This window comes from Heteronotia binoei, chromosome 19 (genome assembly GCF_032191835.1).
Source record: "Heteronotia binoei isolate CCM8104 ecotype False Entrance Well chromosome 19, APGP_CSIRO_Hbin_v1, whole genome shotgun sequence".
NCBI lineage: Eukaryota > Metazoa > Chordata > Lepidosauria > Squamata > Gekkonidae > Heteronotia > Heteronotia binoei.
In genome coordinates, this window is record NC_083241.1 from 39,024,233 (window position 1) to 39,043,814 (window position 19,582).

Here is a 19,582-nt window from a genome sequence, read left to right on the forward strand (position 1 = left end):
TTTTGGTAACCTTAGCAAGAACTAATTTTTTTTCCAGATGCAAATCTTATTTATGTCACCTGTTTCCTTTCCAAAAGATGGACGAATTCATGGCGCTGGGAAACGAAGTTCTGGACGAAGATCTTGATGCGATTATTAGCTCCCAGAAGCCCAATCAGTGTTGCGTACTTATCTATACGTCTGGAACGACCGGGAAGCCCAAAGGAGCCATGCTGAGTCATGATAATGTATGTATTCGAAGATGGTGAGGGGTCTGAAGACCAAGTCCTATGAAGAAAGGTTGAAGGAGCTGGGCATGTTTAGCCTGGAGAGGAGGTGGCTGAGAGGTGATAGGGTCACCATCTTCAAGTTGTTGAAGGGCTGTCCTATAGAGGATGGTGGAATTGTTTTCTGTGGCCCCAGAAGGTAGGACCAGAACCAATGAGTTGAAATTAAATCAAGTGAGTTTCTGGCTCAACATTAGGAAGAACTTCCTGACAGTTAGAGCGATTCCTCGGTGGAATAGGCTTACTCAGGAGGTGGTGTGCTCTCCTTCCTTGGAGGTTTTTAAACAGAGGCTAGATGGCCATCTGACATCAATGAGATCCTGTGAATTTAGAGGGAGGTATTTGTGAGTTTCCTGCATTGTGCAGGGGGTTGGGCTAGATGACCCTGGAGGTCCCTTTCATGATTCTATTCCCAGATACCAAAACACAATGATACTGCACATTTTATGCTTGGCTTTTAAATAGAGGATTTTAAATAGAAGATTTAAATTGGAAGAGCCCCGTGGTGCAGAGTGTTAAAGCTGCAGTACTGCAGTCCTAAGCTCTGCTCATGACCTGAGTACGATCCCTGGCGGAAGCTGGGTTTTCAGGTAGCCGGCTTGAGGTTGACTCAGCCTTCATCCTTCCAAGGTCGGTCAAAGGTGTCCCCAGCTTGCTGGGGGGAAAGCGTAGATGAGTGGGGAAGGCAGTGGCAAACCACCCCGTCAAAAGTCTGCCGTGAAAACGTTGTGAAAGCAACGTCACCCCAGAGTCGGAAATGACTGGCGCTTGCACAGGGGACCTTTCTTTTCAATAGATCAGATCCACACATGGCTCAAAGAAAAGTATGCAATAAGAAATGGATGGATGTCAGGTGAAACTATCATTTTGGGCCATATCACTTGAGAAAGTGGTATGTGCTGTCACTTTGATTATGAAAGAGAACATAAGAATCTAAGAACTTCAGGAAAGCCCTGCTGGATCAGACCAGTGGTCCATCTAGTTCAGCATCCAGTCTCACACAGGGGCCAACCAACTGCTCTGGATGTCCATCAGCAGAGGGACTGAGGCCTTCATAAGAACATCAGAAGAGCCCTGCTGGATCAAACCAGTAGGTCCATCTAGTCCAGCATCTTGTCTCACACAGGGGCCTCCAACTAGTTTCTCTGGTGGGCCAACAGCAGGACATAGAGGCTGAGGGCTTCATAAGAACATAAGAAAAGCCCTGCTGGATCAGACCAGTGGTCCATCTAGTCCAGCATCCTGTCTCGCACAGTGGCCAACCAGTTCCTCTGGATAGCCAACAAGGCAAAAAAGGCTGAGAACTTTCCCTGATGTGGCCTCCAGAGGTTCCTTTAAGCCACCATGGGTAGTAGCCACTGATAGACATCTCCACGAGAATTTATTTAGGCCTATGTCTCCTGGAAGGTCAGATGCTGAAGCTGAAGCTCTAATACCACCCAATGAGAAGGGAGCCCTCACTGGAGAAGACCCTGATGCTGGGAAAGACAGGAGGCAAAAGAAGAAGGGGACGGCTGTCGCAAAGAGTTGGACTTGACTGTGCGACTGAACAACAAATGTCTCCTGGGCCCACTGCACGAAGGGCCAAACTAGATGCGATATTTTACTGGTTTTACATATTTGTCTTTACGACTTACCCGAAGCGAAAAGCAAAATTCAAACTTTAGCGAAAACATGAAGGGGGCGGTCACACGTACCATTAGTGACGACACAACTCCGTCTGGCTGACGGATTAAATGTGTTCGTTCAGACATCCACGTCTGGCAATCGAGCGTCATCCGGGGTCATCCAGGCTTGCTACGCCTGAATGGCGCATTAATTTGACAGCACAGAAAGTCCGGCCCTTTTTCAAAACAGCGGCACAAGATCGGCTTTTTCCTGTTTGGACAGCTCACGCGTGATACTGCCTCCCACCTTTAAAAAAAAAAAGCCCCAGCAGACATGCGCATTGCCAGATTATTCGGGAATCTGAAGTGACGCTTCTGCTTTTCCAATCAACACAGGATCGGAGGGGGGGAGAAACGTTATCCCACTATTTAGAACAGGAAAAAAAATCTCTTTTTTTCAATGTGGAGGATTTCTGGAAACTTCCCCCCCCCCTGAAGTAACGTTTGATTTCCCACCTCCAAACAGTTGGGCGCATGTTCAATGGACCCCCCCCCTCCCAGAAATCACCACCTGATCACACATGCTCCAAGAAAAGAGCGCGATAGTATTGGATGTCTGAACGCTCAACAACAGAATGAGTCGCATTCTTGGTTGCTCGTCTGAATGGCCCTGCATCGAATCAATATTCAGCTGTTCAAATTTGAGCGCTACACACACACTTTTAATATGACATGTGACCGCACCCTAAGTCTCACTTAACAGAATTATGAAATGTATGAGGAGGTTGTGGGGAGACTGCTAAAGACAGATTCTTTGTGGATGGGACCAATCAGCAAAAAAGGACCAATCAGACTTGGTCAAGGCACTTTCTAAACTGCAAAGGTGGTCTCTAAACTGCAAAGGTCAGTTCTCCTGGAGAAAATGGCTGGTTTGGAGGATAGACTCTTTGGCATGGTCCTCTCCAAACCATGCCCTCCTCATGTCCATCCTCCCCAAATCTACAGGTATTTCCCAGCCTGGAGTTGGCAACTCTGCTGGCACTCTCCCCAACAACTGGTCCCCCATCCCAGTCAGGGTGCTGGATGGAAAGTCAGAGTCTCTCTCAAAGAGGCCTGGAAGAATTTTGACTCTGCCCAGCCAAGTTATTCTCGGCGTTTGTTTTCGGGCAGGCTATTTTTAACGAGGCCCTCATGCTGGAAAATATCCTCTCCCTGCATGTGTCCTGAGGTCCGCTTTAGTAAAAGATGTTCCCCTTCATCTGTGACTGAGTTCTGAGTGGCACCAAATGCTTATCCTGCTGTCTGCTCTTTGATGCATCTGTGGGATGACGTGGGAAGGCGCGTTTAGGGGCCAGGGAACAGCAAATCCACTCCGCCCTGTTCCCTTCTCCACGGTCTCCTGTCCCCACCTGACCTCTGGTTCCGATTGGCCTCTCGCACCTCAGATGACACTTATCAATCACGATCATTTGTAAGAAATCCTACTCTTCCTCTAAGGAAATCTGAGCAGCGTGCATGGTTTTGCCCTCTGCCATTTTATTTTCACAAAAACCTTGCAAGGTAGGTTAAGGTAGACTGAAAGAGAGAGAGAGAGAGAGAGAGAGAGAGAGAGAATTTGAATGGGAGACCACTGAGGAAGTCCAGAGTTGCTATGCAGAAGCAGGCAAGGGCAAAAGACCTCTGTTTGTCTGCCCTGACCTAGGTGGCCCAGGCTAGCCTGATCTCATTACATCTTGGAAGCTAAGCAGGGCCAGCCTTGGTTAGTATTTGGATGGGAGACCACCAAGGAAGTTAGTATTTGCTTAATATTTTGATGGGAGACCACCAAGGAAGTTAGTATTTGGTTAGTATTTGGATGGGAGACCACCAAGGAAGTTAGTATTTGGATGGGAGACCACCAAGGAAGTTAGTATTTGGTTAGTATTTGGATGGGAGACCACCAAGGAAGTTAGTATTTGGTTAGTATTTGGATGGGAGACCACCAAGGAAGTTAGTATTTGGTTAGTATTTGGATGGGAGACCACCAAGGAAGTTAGTATTTGGATGGGAGACCACCAAGGAAGTTAGTATTTGGTTAGTATTTGGATGGGAGACCACCAAGGAAGTTAGTATTTGGCTAGTATTTGGATGGGAGACCTCCAAGGAAGTTAGTATTTGGATGGGAGACCACCAAGGAAGTTAGTATTTGGTTAGTATTTGGATGGGAGACCACCAAGGAAGTTAGTATTTGGATGGGAGACCACCAAGGAAGTTAGTATTTGGTTAGTATTTGGATGGGAGACCACCAAGGAAGTTAGTATTTGGTTAGTATTTGGATGGGAGACCACCAAGGAAGTTAGTATTTGGTTAGTATTTGGATGGGAGACCACCAAGGAAGTTAGTATTTGGATGGGAGACCACCAAGGAAGTTACTATTTGGATGGGAGACCACCAAGAAAGTTAGTATTTGGTTAGTATTTGGATGGGAGACCACCAAGGAAGTTAGTATTTGGTTAGTATTTGGATGGGAGACCACCAAGGAAGTTAGTATTTGGATGGGAGACAACCAAGGAAGTTAGTATTTGGATGGGAGACCACCAAGGAAGTTAGTATTTGGTTAGTATTTGGATGGGAGACCACCAAGGAAGTTAGTATTTGGTTAGTATTTGGATGGAAGACCACCAAGGAAGTTAGTATTTGGTTAGTATTTGGATGGGAGACCACCAAGGAAGTTAGTATTTGGTTAGTATTTGGATGGGAGACCACCAAGGAAGTTAGTATTTGGTTAGTATTTGGATGGGAGACCACCAAGGAAGTTAGTATTTGGTTAGTATTTGGATGGGAGACCACCAAGGAAGTTAGTATTTGGCTAGTATTTGGATGGGAGACCACCAAGGAAGTTAGTATTTGGTTAGTATTTGGATGGGAGACCACCAAGGAAGTTAGTATTTGGTTAGTATTTGGATGGGAGACCACCAAGGAAGTTAGTATTTGGATGGGAGACCACCAAGGAAGTTAGTATTTGGTTAGTATTTGGATGGGAGACCACCAAGGAAGTTAGTATTTGGTTAGTATTTGGATGGAAGACCACCAAGGAAGTTAGTATTTGGATGGGAGACCACCAAGGAAGTTACTATTTGGATGGGAGACCACCAAGGAAGTTAGTATTTGGTTAGTATTTGGATGGGAGACCACCAAGGAAGTTAGTATTTGGTTAGTATTTGGATGGGAGACCACCAAGGAAGTTAGTATTTGGTTAGTATTTGGATGGGAGACAACCAAGGAAGTTAGTATTTGGCTAGTATTTGGATGGAAGACCACCAAGGAAGTTAGTATTTGGATGGGAGACCACCAAGGAAGTTAGTATTTGGATGGGAGACCACCAAGGAAGTTAGTATTTGGCTAGTATTTGGATGGGAGACCACCAAGGAAGTCCAGGGTTGTTGAAACATTATTCCTGAGATTGTGTTTTCCAGAAGAGATGTGCCTAAAGTAGCCTTGGTTATTCATGCATGCACACTACAGCATGACTTCCCAGAATGCAGCAGAAAGGGTTTGAGCTTTCTTAGGGCTTGTGATTCAAGCCGTGGTGGTTCACGGCTCCTGCTTTCCTTTTTGAAGGGAGCGGGCTCGCTCCTGCGCTTCACTTCTGTGCATTCGTCCGTTCAGATAACGTGGACCTCCGCGCATGCCAGTCGAGCCGGTGACATGCAGCCTGCCGAAATCCAGCAGGAGACGATCGTCAGCTACCTCCCTCTCAGCCACATCGCAGCCCAGATCTATGACCTCTGGACGGGAATCAAGTGGGGAGAGCAAGTCTACTTTGCGGAGCCTGACGCCTTGAAGGTCTTTGGGGTAGCGCTTAAGCCGGTAGAGCCAGTTTGGTACAGTGGTTAAGAGCATGAACTCTAATCTGAGAGCACTGGGTTTGATTCCCCACTCCTCCACCTGCAGCTGCTGGGTGACCTTGGGTCAATCACAGTTCTCTTAGAACTCTCAAGAGCAGTTCTCTCAGAGCTCTCTCAGCCCCACCTACCTCACAGGGGAGAAGAAGGGAAGGAGGCCATAATCCTCTCTGAGACTTTGAGTGAGAGGCAGGATGTAAATCCAGTCTCCTCCTTCTCCTTCTGATGTGGACCTCAAGGGGAGTTTTCCCTCAAACACTTTGGGGGAAGATGTTGTGGGAGATGCGCTGCAGAACACAAGCCCCCAACGAGTTGCCCATGAGAACCATGATGCTCACTGACACTTTTCCTGGGGTCCTCCAAGTGTTTTATTAAGTCTGAGGAGGCAGGCGGGGCTTTTGCCCAGCAAGACTTCTGATTGCCACCAGAGCACAAAATATTCAATGTGTGAAGTAGAAGATATTGGATTTATATCCCGCCCTCCACTCCGAAGAGTCTCAGAGCGGCTCACAATCTCCTTTACTTTCCTCCCCCACAACAGACACCCTGTGAGATGGGTGGGGCTGGAGAGGGCTCTCATAGCAGCTGCCCTTTCAAGGACAACCTCTGCCAGAGCTATGGCTGACCCAAGGCCATGCCAGCAGGTGCAAGTGGAGAAGTGGGGAATCAAACCCAGTTCTCCCAGATGAGAGTCCACACACTTAACCACTACACCAAAGTGACTGAAGGGAAGTTGTGGCAGCCATTTTGTGGCCACCATTTTGTGGCTGTGCCCACCACACTGTGTCAGAAGTTGTGGCAGCCATTTTGTGGCTGCCATTTTGTGCTTGTGCCCACCACACTGTATCAGAATACTAAAGATGCCCACAGGCTCAAAAAGTTTGAGGTCCTCTGGTAGAAGTAAGTGCATATGCAGCATAAAGACCTCACATTTCATGGGGAAGCCCTGGTGGAGTTGTCGGGGTATCGCCCTAACCAGTATGCAATTTCCGACTGGCCGAGTTAAAATAGAGGCAGTAAAAGAAAGCCTCAGAAGAGTCTGAGGAGGAAAGGCTTAGGTTTGAGCTTAAGACTTCAGATGATCTCCTGCCTTTTGGAACTTGTCCTCGGTCTTTGCAGGGGGGCTTGGTGGACATCCTGAAAGAATCCCTGCCCACGTCTCATATGGGAGTCCCCCGAGTGTGGGAGAAAATCATGGAGAAAATCAAAGACGTCTCTTTGCAGTCAGGTTTCCTGAAGAAGAAAATGCTCTCCTGGGCCATGTCGGTCAGCCTGGAAAGAAACCTGAGCGGCTCTAATAGGTACGTGCGGGAAATCTGCTGGGAAGGGTACTGGTTCCAGTAGGCCCAGGTCCTTCTTTAGTTAGCAGAGTGCACAAGGTTTTAACACGACAGTGCTTGTACTGATACTGACAATGTTCATCGTGTGGTCGCAGAGTTGCACAGAGCCACTGTTTCGGGTTGACACAAAACAAATATCTATTTCATTCCAGAGAAAGGTATCAGATAGTGCAGGGCAAGCGATAGAGATGGATCCTATGCTATCTACCTGGCAGATGGGGGTGGATGCAGAGTAGGGTTGCCAAGTCCAATTAGAGAAAAATCTGGGGACTTTGGGGACGGAGCCAGGAGAATTTGGGGGTGGAGCCAGGAGACATTGGGGGGTGGAGCCAAGAACAAGGATGTGACAAGCATAATTGAACTCCAAGGGAGTTCTGGCCATCACATTTAAAGGGACAGCACACCTTTTAAAATGCCTTTCTTCCATAGGAAATAATGAAGGATAGGGGCACCATCTTTTGGGGCTCATAGAATTGGACCCTCTGGTCCAATCGTTTTGAAACTTGGGGGGGGTATTTTGGGGAGAGGCACTAGATGCTATACTAAAAATTTGGTGCCTCTACCTCAAAAAATAGACCCCCCCAGAGCCCCCAATACCCACGGATGAATTCCCTATTATTCCCTATGGGAATCGTTCTCCATAGGGAATAATAGAGTGCCCAGTAGACATTTCCCTCCCCCCCACGCTTTCTAAAGGGGGGAGGGCCTCCAAACCAGGGAATCCCCTGCCCCCTCCCTCTCTCTCACACACAAATACTTACCAGATCTTCTTCCGGAGAACTCTTGCTGTGAAAACGAAAGCAAAAGAAAGGGAGGGGCCGTTCTCCCAAGCCCTTCCTGCTTCCTGCCCAGCCTTAAAGGGGCATACATTTTACAAACGGCTCAGGAGCTCTATAATAACATGAAGCCTACAGGTATGTTCTCCCCCCCCCTCTTCCCAATTTTTGAAGAGCGGGAGATGAGGCTGCGAACCCAGGGGTCTCTTGCCAGAGCGGGAGGGTTGGGAAGCCTAATGCAGAGAGGAGCACCCACAACCCCCATAGGATCTGGCAGCTTTTCTGTATCTCTGATGAACAGCTGACGTAGCTTCCCTTTGGTGTTTTGTTTATTTTTTTAAAAATTAGTGATTTAAAGCCCTTTCGAATGAGATTGGCGGACCGTTTGGTACTGGCCAAGATCCGCCACGCTTTGGGATTTTCTCAGTGCCAGAAGCATTTCTCCGGAGCGGCTCCCCTGCCTGCGGAAGTGATGCGCTTCTTCCTGGGCTTGAACATTCCCTTGTACGAAGCGTATGGGATGAGCGAAACCACTGGTCCCCACTGCATGTCCGGGCCGTACGTCTACCGGCGTCACAGGTAAACTCCAGAGCTTTTTGCGGCCTCATGGGACGAAAACCCAAGTGGAAGAATAGGCGATTGAGAAACAAAGTTGTTTGTATAGTGTGCAGCCTCTTTCCTCGAGTTAGCACCGTTTCTGGGATCCAGCTATTTTGGGAATGAGTGTTGCCCAAACTCACCGGTTGAGAGATACAATTCCAACATCGGTCTTTATTTAGTTGCCAGGTCCAACTCAAGAAATATCTGGGGATTTATCCAGGAGACTTTGGGGGTGGAGCCAGGAGCAAGGTTGTGACAAGCATGACCGAACTCCAAAGGGAGTTCTGGCCATCACATTTAAAGGGACCACACACCTTTTAAACGCCTTCCCTCCATTGGAAATAATGAAGGATAGGGGCACCTTCTTATGGGGCTCATAGAATTGGACCCCTTGGTCCAATCTTTTTGAAAGTTGAAGGATATTTTGGGGAGAGGCATTGGATGCTATGCTGCAAATGTGGTGCCGCTACCTAAAAGAACCCAGCCCCCCCCAGATCCCCATGGACCAATTCTCCATTATACACCATGAGAATTCATTATACCCTATGGGAATCGGTCTCCATAGGGAATAATGGAGTGCCCAACAGACATTTTCCCCTCCCCCCACTTTCCGATGACCCTGAAGTGGGGAGGGGGTTTCCCAACCAGGGGATTTCCTGCCCCCACCTGGGGATTGGCAACCCTATCTGCCAATGGGTCTGGTGGGATCAGTCAGCGTCATGATGCTTTGGCCTTTTAGCCCTGGCTTCCCCACTGAACTACAAGGCTGTGAGTTCGGGTTGGAGATTATTTGGGGAGTGGGGGGAAGAGTCCGAGGAGGAAAGGTTTAGGGAGAAGAGAAACTTCAATGGGGCACAATGTCATAGAGTCCACTTTTGAAAGCAGCCATTTTCTCCAGGGGAGCTGATCCCTGTCACCTGGAGAGATCAGTTGTAACGGCAGGAGATCTCCAGCCCCGACCTGGAGGTTGGCAGCCCTAATTCCCAGAGTCCTCCAGGATAAGATAATGGCCATCCCATTCTCTTTGTGTCTGTCATGTGGGCTCCTTTTGGCCAAGATGGGCATTGCGTCTCATTTGGGGAGGGGAGACATCTTCCGCTTCCCTTCTATTACCCTTGGAAAGTCCCGACCCCCCCCCCCCCCCCCCGCTTTTGCACATGATCAACTTTTCAAACTTCCCTTTTCAGTTGTGGCAAAGCAGTCACCGGCTGCAAAGTGAAGCTGGCGAACGAGGATGCCGAAGGCAACGGAGAGATCTGCTTTTGGGGGCGGACGGTCTTCATGGGGTATTTGAACATGGAGGATAAAACCAAGGAGGCCATCGACGAAGACGGCTGGCTGCACTCCGGAGACCTCGGGAAGCTGGACAAAGATGGCTTCCTCTACATCACCGGAAGAATCAAAGGTATCTGGTACTACAGGGCCGGTCACTCTCTCTTTTAGCTTTTAGAGTTGCCACTTCCCCCTGGGGAGATAGGGTTGCAAGCAATTAGGTCAGAAACAGCAGAACAAATTTTGAGTCCAAGGACACCTTTCAGACCCACTGCTCCTTGACATGCAGCTGCTGGTGTGACCTTGGATCAGTCACAACTCTGTCAGAGCTGTTCTCTCGAGAGCAGTTTCTCTCAGAGCTCCCTCAGCCCCACCTGCTTCACAGGGTATCTGTTGTGGGGAGGGGAAGGGAAAGCAGATTGTAAGCCATTCCAAAACCCTGAGTGAAGGGCAGGGTATAAATCCAACCAGCTCCTCCTCCCCCCCGCTCCCAGCTCTGGGTCGGGAAACACCTGGAGATTTTAGGCCAAAGCCGGGAGAGGGTGGGGTTTGGGGAAGGGCAGGATTTCACCTAGGGCTGCCAAGTCCCTCACAGCCTCCGGCGGGGGACTTTCTTCTCTCAGAGCTCCCTTAGCCCCACCTGCCTCACAGGGTGTCTGTTGTGGGGCTTAGGAAGATATTGGAAGAAGAAGATATTGGATTTATATCCCGCCCTCCACTCCGAAGAGTCTCAGAGTGGCTCACAATCTCCTTTCCCTTCCTTCCCCACAATAAACGCCCTGTGAGGTGGGTGGGGCTGGAGAGGGCTCTCACAGCAGCTGCCCTTTCAAGGACAACTTCTGCCAGAGCTATGGCTGACCCAAGGCCATTCCAGCAGGTGCAAGTGGAGGAGTGGGGAATCAAACCCCGTTCTCCCAGATAAGAGTCCACACACTTAACCACTACACCAAACTGGCTCTCTTAGGGAGCTGTGGGGCTATGGTACTCTATTGTACCATAGAGGTTTCCCTCCCAAATGGCTAGAGCGTCCGGAAAAAACCATAGAGTTTTCCTGGAAACGCCTAGAATGGCTGCCGCGCAACATCACTGGTGCAATGATGTCACTTCTGGGTGATGTCATTGCACTGGTGATGTCGGGGGAAGTCCCCCACGTTGGCCCAATGTGGGCCGGCGGGTTAGGAACCTCCCGGACGGGGGAACTCCTGCCTGGACTGGGGGCTTTGCAGCCCTAATTTCAGCAGGGTATAATACCATAGAGTCCGCCCTCCAGAGCAACTGTTTTCACTAAAGGAACTTTTGGGGGGCGCCTGGAGATCAATTATAATATCAGGAAATTTCCAGGCCCCAATAGGAGGTTGGCAATCCTATTTATTACCCACATTGGGAGGGGGGGGAATCCCAGTATTCTGGAAGTGGCAAGGGCCAGTTTGTTTGCTGCCCAAAGGGCTCAGGGCGACCTCCCGGTGCCTTGTTGGATTCCACCAAGGGCTATAATTACCTTTGAATCCAACGGCTTCGCCTTGCCTGGCCCGTCCCTGTCTGTTCATTCCAATTTTTAAAAAAAGATATTGATGCCCCAGAGCAGCTGATCCAACCCGATTTGGCCCGGCTCATTCCATCGCCGCGATCCTGCATTGTCTGCCAGTGAGGCAAGATCAAAACCAACGCCAGGCCTTTCAGAGTGAGGCTATCTGAGAGCCGGTGTCGACAGAGCCGATCCTGACAGATACACAGTCAAACCCCTGGTCTTTCAAGCTTGGTATTATTAGCAGGAGGTGTCTGGCAGAACAAGGGGGTGGGGGAGGCTGGTGTATAAGACTGAATCAGATCCAGAGCTTGAGAACTTTGTGGTGGGCTTTATGTGTACCATAGCAGATTTCCCATTTGGCAAAGACAGCTTCGATCCTCAAAAGTACATACTCAGAAAATCTTGTTGGTCCCTCACGGTGCTAAACAACAACAACAGAGAAGCCATGTTGGATCAGGCCAATGGCCCATCCAGTCCAATGCTCTGTGTCACACATAAGAACATAAGAGAAGCCATGTTGGATCAGGCCAGTGGCCCATCCGGTCCAACACTCTGTGTCACTTAAGAACATAAGAGAAGCCATGTTGGATCAGCCCAATGGCCCATCCAGTCCAATGCTCTGTGTCACACATAAGAACATAAGAGAAGCCATGTTGGATCAGGCCAGTGGCCCATCCGGTCCAACACTCTGTGTCACTTAAGAACATAAGAGAAGCCATGTTGGATCAGGCCAGTGGCCCACCCAGTCCAACACTCTGTGTCACAGAAGAACATAAGAGAAGCCATGTTGGATCAGGCCAGTGGCCCATCTAGTCCAACACTCTGTGTCACATAAGAACATAAGAGAAGCCCTGTTGGATCAGGCCAGTGGCCCATCTAGTCCAACACTCTACGTCACATAAGAACGTAAGAGAAGCCCTGCTGGATCAGGCCAGTGGTCCCTCCAGTCCAACACTCTGTGTCACAGAAGAACATAAGAGAAGCCATGTTGGATCAGGCCAATGGCCCATCCAGTCCAACACTCTGTGTCTCATAAGAACATAAGAGAAGCCCTGTTGGATCAGGCCAATGGCCCATCCAGTCCAACACTCTGTGTCTCATAAGAACATAAGAGAAGCCCTGTTGGATCAGGCCAATGGCCCCTCCAGTCCAACACTCTGTGTCACATGAGAACGTAAGAGAAGCCCTGTTGGATCAGGCCAGTGGCCCATCCAGTCCAACACTCTGTGTCTCATAAGAACATAAGAGAAGCCCTGTTGGATCAGGCCAATGGCCCATCCAGTCCAACACTCTGTGTCTCATGAGACCGTAAGAGAAGCCCTGTTGGATCAGGCCAGTGGCCCATCCAGTCCAACACTCTGTGTCACATAAGAACGTAAGAGAAGCCATGTTGGATCAGGCCAATGGCCCATCCAGTCCAACACTCTGTGTCTCATAAGAACGTAAGAGAAGCCCTGTTGGATCAGGCCAATGGCCCATCCAGTCCAACACTCTGTGTCACATGAGAACGTAAGAGAAGCCCTGTTGGATCAGGCCAGTGGCCCATCCAGTCCAACACTCTGTGTCTCATAAGAACATAAGAGAAGCCCTGTTGGATCAGGCCAATGGCCCATCCAGTCCAACACTCTGTGTCTCATAAGAACATAAGAGAAGCCATGTTGGATCAGCCCAATGGCCCATCCAGTCCAATGCTCTGTGTCACACATAAGAACATAATACAAGCCATGTTGGATCAGGCCAGTGGCCCATCCGGTCCAACACTCTGTGTCACTTAAGAACATAAGAGAAGCCATGTTGGATCAGGCCAGTGGCCCACCCAGTCCAACACTCTGTGTCACAGAAGAACATAAGAGAAGCCATGTTGGATCAGGCCAGTGGCCCATCTAGTCCAACACTCTGTGTCACATAAGAACATAAGAGAAGCCCTGTTGGATCAGGCCAGTGGCCCATCTAGTCCAACACTCTGCGTCACATAAGAACGTAAGAGAAGCCCTGCTGGATCAGGCCAGTGGTCCCTCCAGTCCAACACTCTGTGTCACAGAAGAACATAAGAGAAGCCATGTTGGATCAGGCCAATGGCCCCTCCAGTCCAACACTCTGTGTCACATGAGAACGTAAGAGAAGCCCTGTTGGATCAGGCCAGTGACCCATCCAGTCCAACACTCTGTGTCTCATGAGACCGTAAGAGAAGCCCTGTTGGATCAGGCCAGTGGCCCATCCAGTCCAACACTCTGTGTCACATAAGAACGTAAGAGAAGCCATGTTGGATCAGGCCAATGGCCCATCCAGTCCAACACTCTGTGTCTCATAAGAACATAAGAGAAGCCCTGTTGGATCAGGCCAATGGTTCATCCAGTCCAACACTCTGTGTCTCATGAGACCGTAAGAGAAGCCCTGTTGGATCAGGCCAGTGGCCCATCCAGTCCAACACTCTGTGTCACATAAGAACGTAAGAGAAGCCATGTTGGATCAGGCCAATGGCCCATCCAGTCCAACACTCTGTGTCTCATAAGAACGTAAGAGAAGCCCTGTTGGATCAGGCCAATGGCCCATCCAGTCCAACACTCTGTGTCACATGAGAACGTAAGAGAAGCCCTGTTGGATCAGGCCAGTGGCCCATCCAGTCCAACACTCTGTGTCTCATAAGAACATAAGAGAAGCCCTGTTGGATCAGGCCAATGGCCCATCCAGTCCAACACTCTGTGTCTCATAAGAACATAAGAGAAGCCATGTTGGATCAGCCCAATGGCCCATCCAGTCCAATGCTCTGTGTCACACATAAGAACATAATACAAGCCATGTTGGATCAGGCCAGTGGCCCATCCGGTCCAACACTCTGTGTCTCATAAGAACATAAGAGAAGCCCTGTTGGATCAGGCCAATGGCCCATTCAGTCCAACACTCTGCGTCACAGAAGAACATAAGAGAAGCTGTGTTGGATCAGGCCAGTGGCCCATCCAGTCCAACACTCTGTGTCACATAAGAACGTAAGAGAAGCCATGTTGGATCAGGCCAATGGCCCATCCAGTCCAACACTCTGTGTCTCATAAGAACATAAGAGAAGCCCTGTTGGATCAGGCCAATGGCCCATTCAGTCCAACACTCTGCGTCACAGAAGAACATAAGAGAAGCTGTGTTGGATCAGGCCAGTGGCCCATCCAGTCCAACACTCTGTGTCACACAGTGGCCAAAAAAACCAGGTGCCATCAGGAGGTTCATCAGTGGGGCCAGGACACTAGAAGCTCTCCCACTGTGCCCCCCCAAGCACCAAGAATACAGAGCATCACTTGCCCCAAACAGAGAGTTCCAAGAATACACTGTGGCTAATAGCCACTGATGGACCTCTGCTCCACAGGTTAATCCAATCCCCTCTTGAAGCTGTCTATGCTTGCAGCTGCCACCACCTCCTGTGGCAGTGAATTCCATGTGAGGAGGAGGAGGAGGAGGAGAAATTCGATTTATACCTTGCCCTTTACTCGGAGTCTTAGAATGGCTTACAGTCTCCTTTCCCTTCCCTTCCCTGCAACAGACACCCTGTGAGGTTGATGGGGCTGTGAGAGCGCTGATAAAACCGTGACTGACCCCAAGGTCACCCAGCTGGCTGCATGTGGAGGAGGAGTGGGGAATCAAACCCGGTTCTCCCAGAGAAGAGTCTGTGCTCTTAACCACTACGCCAAACTGGCTCTCTGGCGTATTCTCTAGCATCTAGCATGATCAAGTTTTCTAGTCCACCTCGTTTTTAACCGAGCTGCCTGCACACACACGTGCTAGTCTCCAAGAATTCCGTTCCTCCTTCTCTTTATTAAAAGGTTCCCACAAGCCCCTCCCTGGCTGTAGGAATTTATTATTATAGCAGAATTCTTTCAGAAGCCTTCTTGAATGATCACCCAATGCCTCTGATTGGAAGGCTCACGCTGGGATTGTCTTAATTGGAAGGAAGCTGTGTCGGTCCAAAGGAGACTCAGCCATCAGCTATTAATAATGCATAACAATGGATAAGAGAAGAAAAGTCATTTTTCCTCCCGCGCAAATATACTATGTAGCAAGGGTGGCCAAACTCGCTTAACACGAGAGCCAAACAGAATAAACGTCAGATGTTTGAGAGCCGCAAGACGTGAACATCAGATGTTTGAGAGCTGCAAGGAAGGAAGGCAAAAAGATGGGGGGAGGGAGAGGTGGAAAGAAAGCAACCTTAAATGCATTCTCCAAACCTCCGACTGGCTTGGCTTGGAGAAGTGATTTAAAGAGAGAAATGCCTTTTCCGAGCCAGCAGACGGGGCTTCAAGAGCCACATAATAGGTGTGAAATAGCTATATGTTGCTCCCGAGCCGCAGTTTGGCCACCCCTGCTATGTAGAGTCTCCCTTTGAATTAGAGTAAAAAAATCCCGAGAGATAGTGCCTTATGTGTGTATTCCATGGTTGCCAACCTCCAGGTACAGCCTGGCGTTTTCCTGGAATTACAATTGCACTACAGAGATCAGAGAGCCAGTTTGGTGTAGTGATTAAATGTGCGGACTCTTATCTGAGAGAACCGGGTTTGATTCCCCGCTCCTCCACTTGCAGCTGCTGGAATGGCCTTGGGTCAGCCATAGCTCTGGCAGAGGTTGTCCTCGAAGGGGCAGCTGCTGTGAGAGCTCTCTCAGCCCCACCCACCTCACTGGGTGTCTGTTGTGATATAGATATAGGAGATTGTAAGCTGCTCTGAGTCTCTGATTCAGAGAGAAGGGCGGGGTATAAATCTGCAATTCTTCTTCTTCTTCCCCTGGAATAAATAGCAGCTTCTGACTCTATGGGATTATGCCCTAGTGAGGTTCCCCTCCTCTGCCCTTCCCACGCTCTCTCCTAAATCTCCATGAGTTTCCCAACCTGGAGTTAGCAGCTCTAGCGTATTAACATGCCGGGATTTTTCTCCCTTTGCCGAGTTCCGGTAGAAAGCAATTGTATTGTGCTTTGTCCTGGTCTGCCCTCTCCTGGTAGTTTTGCAGATTGCATTTCAGTCATGCTGCCCCTATTCAGCAAACTGGGGGTGGGAGGGAGGGAGTTTTGGGATCAGAATGCCAGACGCATACTTTTATCCTAAAAATCACTATCCCCATTGGGATAGTTGGCTAATATAGTAAAGTTCTGCCCAGTCACGAAGTGTGCAGCCCAACACTCTGTCACACAGTGGCTAAAGCCCAGGTTCCACAAGGAGATCCACCAGTGCGGCCAGAACTCCACTGTGGCCCTCCAAACACCAAGAGTACAGAGAGCATCACTGCCCCAGACATTTCTACCTTTTGGCTTACAGCCACTGATGTACCTCTGTTCCATACGTTTCTCCAATCCCCTCTTGAAGCTGTCTGTGCTTGCAGCTGCCACCATTTCCTGTGGCAGTGAATTCCATGTGTTGATGACTCTTTGGGTGAAGCAGCAGACTAGAGTGGAGGAAAGGGAAATGACATGAGTAGTGTTCCCAGGCCCCTCCTGGCCACCAACAGTGGATGGGGGGGGGCAGGGTAGCCAGATCCAGGTGGGAAACTCCTAGAGCAGGGGTGGCCAATGGCTGGGGCTGATGGGAGTTGTAGGCAAAAAAACATCTGGAGAGCTACCGTTGGCCACACCTGTCCTAGAGATTTGGGGGGGCGGAGCCTGGAGAGGGCAGGGGCCTCAGTCGGATACAATGCCATAGACTCCACCCTCCAAAGCAGCCATTTTCACCAGGGGAGATGATCTCTGAGAGCCAGTTTGGTGTAGTGGTTAAGTGTGCAGACTCTTATCTGGGAGAACCGTATATTTGATTCCCCACTCCTCCACTTGCACCTGCTGGCATGGCCTTGGGTCAGCCATAGCTCTGGCAGAGGTTGGCCTTGAAAGGGCAGCTGCTGTGAGAGTCGTCTAAGCCCCACCCACCTCACAGGGTGTCTGTTGTGGGGGAGGAAGGGAAAGGAGATTGTGAGCCGCTCTGAGACTCTTCGGAGTGGAGGGCGGGATATAAATCCAATATCTTCATCTACCTCACAGGGTGTCTGTTGTGGGGGAGGAAGGGAAAGGAGATTGTGAGCCGCTCTGAGACTCTGTCCTTGAAAGGGCAGCTGCTGTGAGAGCCCTCTCCAGCCCCACCCACCTCACAGGGTGTCTGTTGTGGAGGAGGAAGGGAAAGGAGATTGTGAGCCGCTCTGAGACTCTTCGGAGTGGAGGGCGGGATATAAATCCAATATCTTCTTCTTCTCTGTCGTCTTGAGATAAGTTGTGATTCCAGGGGATCCTAAGTCCTGCCTGGAGGCTGGCATCCCTAGCACTTTGAAGAGAAAGGCACGGTAAAAAAAAAAAACAAAGTAGAGAAAGCAATTTTAAAAAGTCAAGGCGATTGCTGTGTGCTGCACTTTCCCCCAGAGATCCTCGTCACAGCTGGAGGGGAAAACGTGCCTCCGCTGCCGATCGAGGATGCCGTGAAGAAAGAGCTGCCTCTTCTGAGCAATGCCATGCTGATTGGCGACCGCAAGAAGTTCTTATCCATGTTGCTGACTTTAAAGGTAAGGGGTTCTGCAGGATCCAACAGGGGTGGAATTCTAGCAGGAGCTCCTTTGCATATCAGGCCACACCCCCTGATGTAGCCAATCCTCCAAGAGCTTACTAGGCTCTTTTTTGTAAGCTCTTGGAGGACTGGCTACATCAGGGGCTGTGGCCTAATATGCAAAGGAGCTCCTGCTAGAATTCCACCCCTGGATTCAACTATTAAGGCCGATTCTCTCCAGGGTCTCAGGTTCAAGTTTTCACCTAGGCCAGATCCTTTAAAAAGTTTAGCTTCTTGATGTTTACTTTATCAATAAAACATAAAATTCTTGAGAATATTTTTTGGAGATGCCGGGAATTGAACCTGGGATCTTCGGCATGCTGAGCAGATGTTGTGTCCTTGAGCCATGGTCCCTGACAGTACTGAAATCTTCGTGCAGTGGTGATGCACATGTAAACCTTCCCCTTTATGTCACATTTGCAACTCTACAAAAGCTCCCCCAACTGGCTGAAGAAAGTTGGTGAGATCTGTTCGATGGCCAAAATAGCTTCCGTTGTTCAGGAGGCTGAAATAGGCCCTTTTACGACTAAGTTTGAACCTGTCTGGTTTCCTTTGCTACCTTCATTGCTAACCGAACGCACACCCCTCGGCTTTCTGATTTAGCAAAAGCGATTCTTCTTCTTTAGCGGAGGGAGGATACAGGAGAAGCAAACCGAGAGAGAAAGGAACAGAACGATATCTTGCTTCTGTTTTATACAGCGCCTAAGCAAGAGAGCGACTGAGAAAATCCTTGTTCTTTACAATAATATCGTATCGATAATTACGTTCATCGTTATACTTCAGTTTTCAAATCATTGTATTGCTGGTTTTTGCTTCGACTTGCGCTGCCACCCTTTTTTTTTTCTAATGAGAAATAAAATATATTATTAAGAAGAAAAAACCCAAGCTCCGTTTGTTCCAGTGCGTCGTCGATCCAGAGACATCGGAACCCACCGACTGCCTGACCCAAGAGGCTCGCGATTTCTGCAAAAAGGTCGGTAGCAATGCCACCAAGGCCTCGGAGATCGTGAAGGAGCGGGATCCGGACATGTACCGGGCCATCCAAGAAGGCATTGACCGCGTGAATGCACGTGCTGTTGCCAATGTCCAACGCATCCAGAAATGGGCAATCCTGGAAAAGGATTTTTCCATCGCCGGTGGAGAATTTGGTAAGCTTCCCGACAGCTGGGGTTTGATATGAAACGAAAACGGCCCGTCTTCTTCAACTGAGGGTGTAGACTGGGGATCCCCGACCTTTATAAGCCTGAGGGCCCCTTTGGAATTGTGAGATGGGGGGGGAGGGACAGTGAAGAAGAAGAAGATGATATTGGATTTATATCCCGCCCTCCACTCCGAAGAGTCTCAGAGCGGCTCACAATCTCCTTTCCCTTCCTCCCCCACAACAGACACCCTGTGAGGTAGATGAAGATATTGGATTTATATCCCGCCCTCCACTCCGAAGAGTCTCAGAGCGGCTCACAATCTCCTTTCCCTTCCTCCCCCACAACAGACACCCTGTGAGGTGGGTGGGGCTGGAGAGGGCTCTCACAGCAGCTGCCCTTTCAAGGACAACCTCTGCCAGGGCTATGGCTGACCCAAGGCCATTCCAGCAGGTGCAAGTGGAGGAGTGGGGAATCAAACCCGGTTCTCCCAGATAAGAGTCCACACACTTAACCACTACACCAAACAGTGACAAAATGGCTGCCACAGGAGGCGGAGCCAGCCACAAAATGGCTGCCACAGGAGGTGGAGGCAGCCGCAAAATGGCTGCCG

General features: G+C 49.5%; 1 protein-coding gene across 1 annotated transcript in view; it reads left to right on the forward strand.

Annotated features, from left to right (window-relative positions):
- Positions 1-19,582, forward strand: part of ACSBG1 (acyl-CoA synthetase bubblegum family member 1) — a 37,389-nt gene that overhangs the window by 16,907 nt on the left and 900 nt on the right. The window contains exons 7-13 of the mRNA XM_060259993.1: positions 78-227; positions 5,522-5,698; positions 6,877-7,058; positions 8,222-8,452; positions 9,661-9,878; positions 17,650-17,789; positions 18,732-18,978. Of these exons, the coding sequence (XP_060115976.1) occupies positions 78-227; positions 5,522-5,698; positions 6,877-7,058; positions 8,222-8,452; positions 9,661-9,878; positions 17,650-17,789; positions 18,732-18,978 (1,345 nt within the window). The remainder of the gene's footprint in view (positions 1-77; positions 228-5,521; positions 5,699-6,876; positions 7,059-8,221; positions 8,453-9,660; positions 9,879-17,649; positions 17,790-18,731; positions 18,979-19,582) is intronic.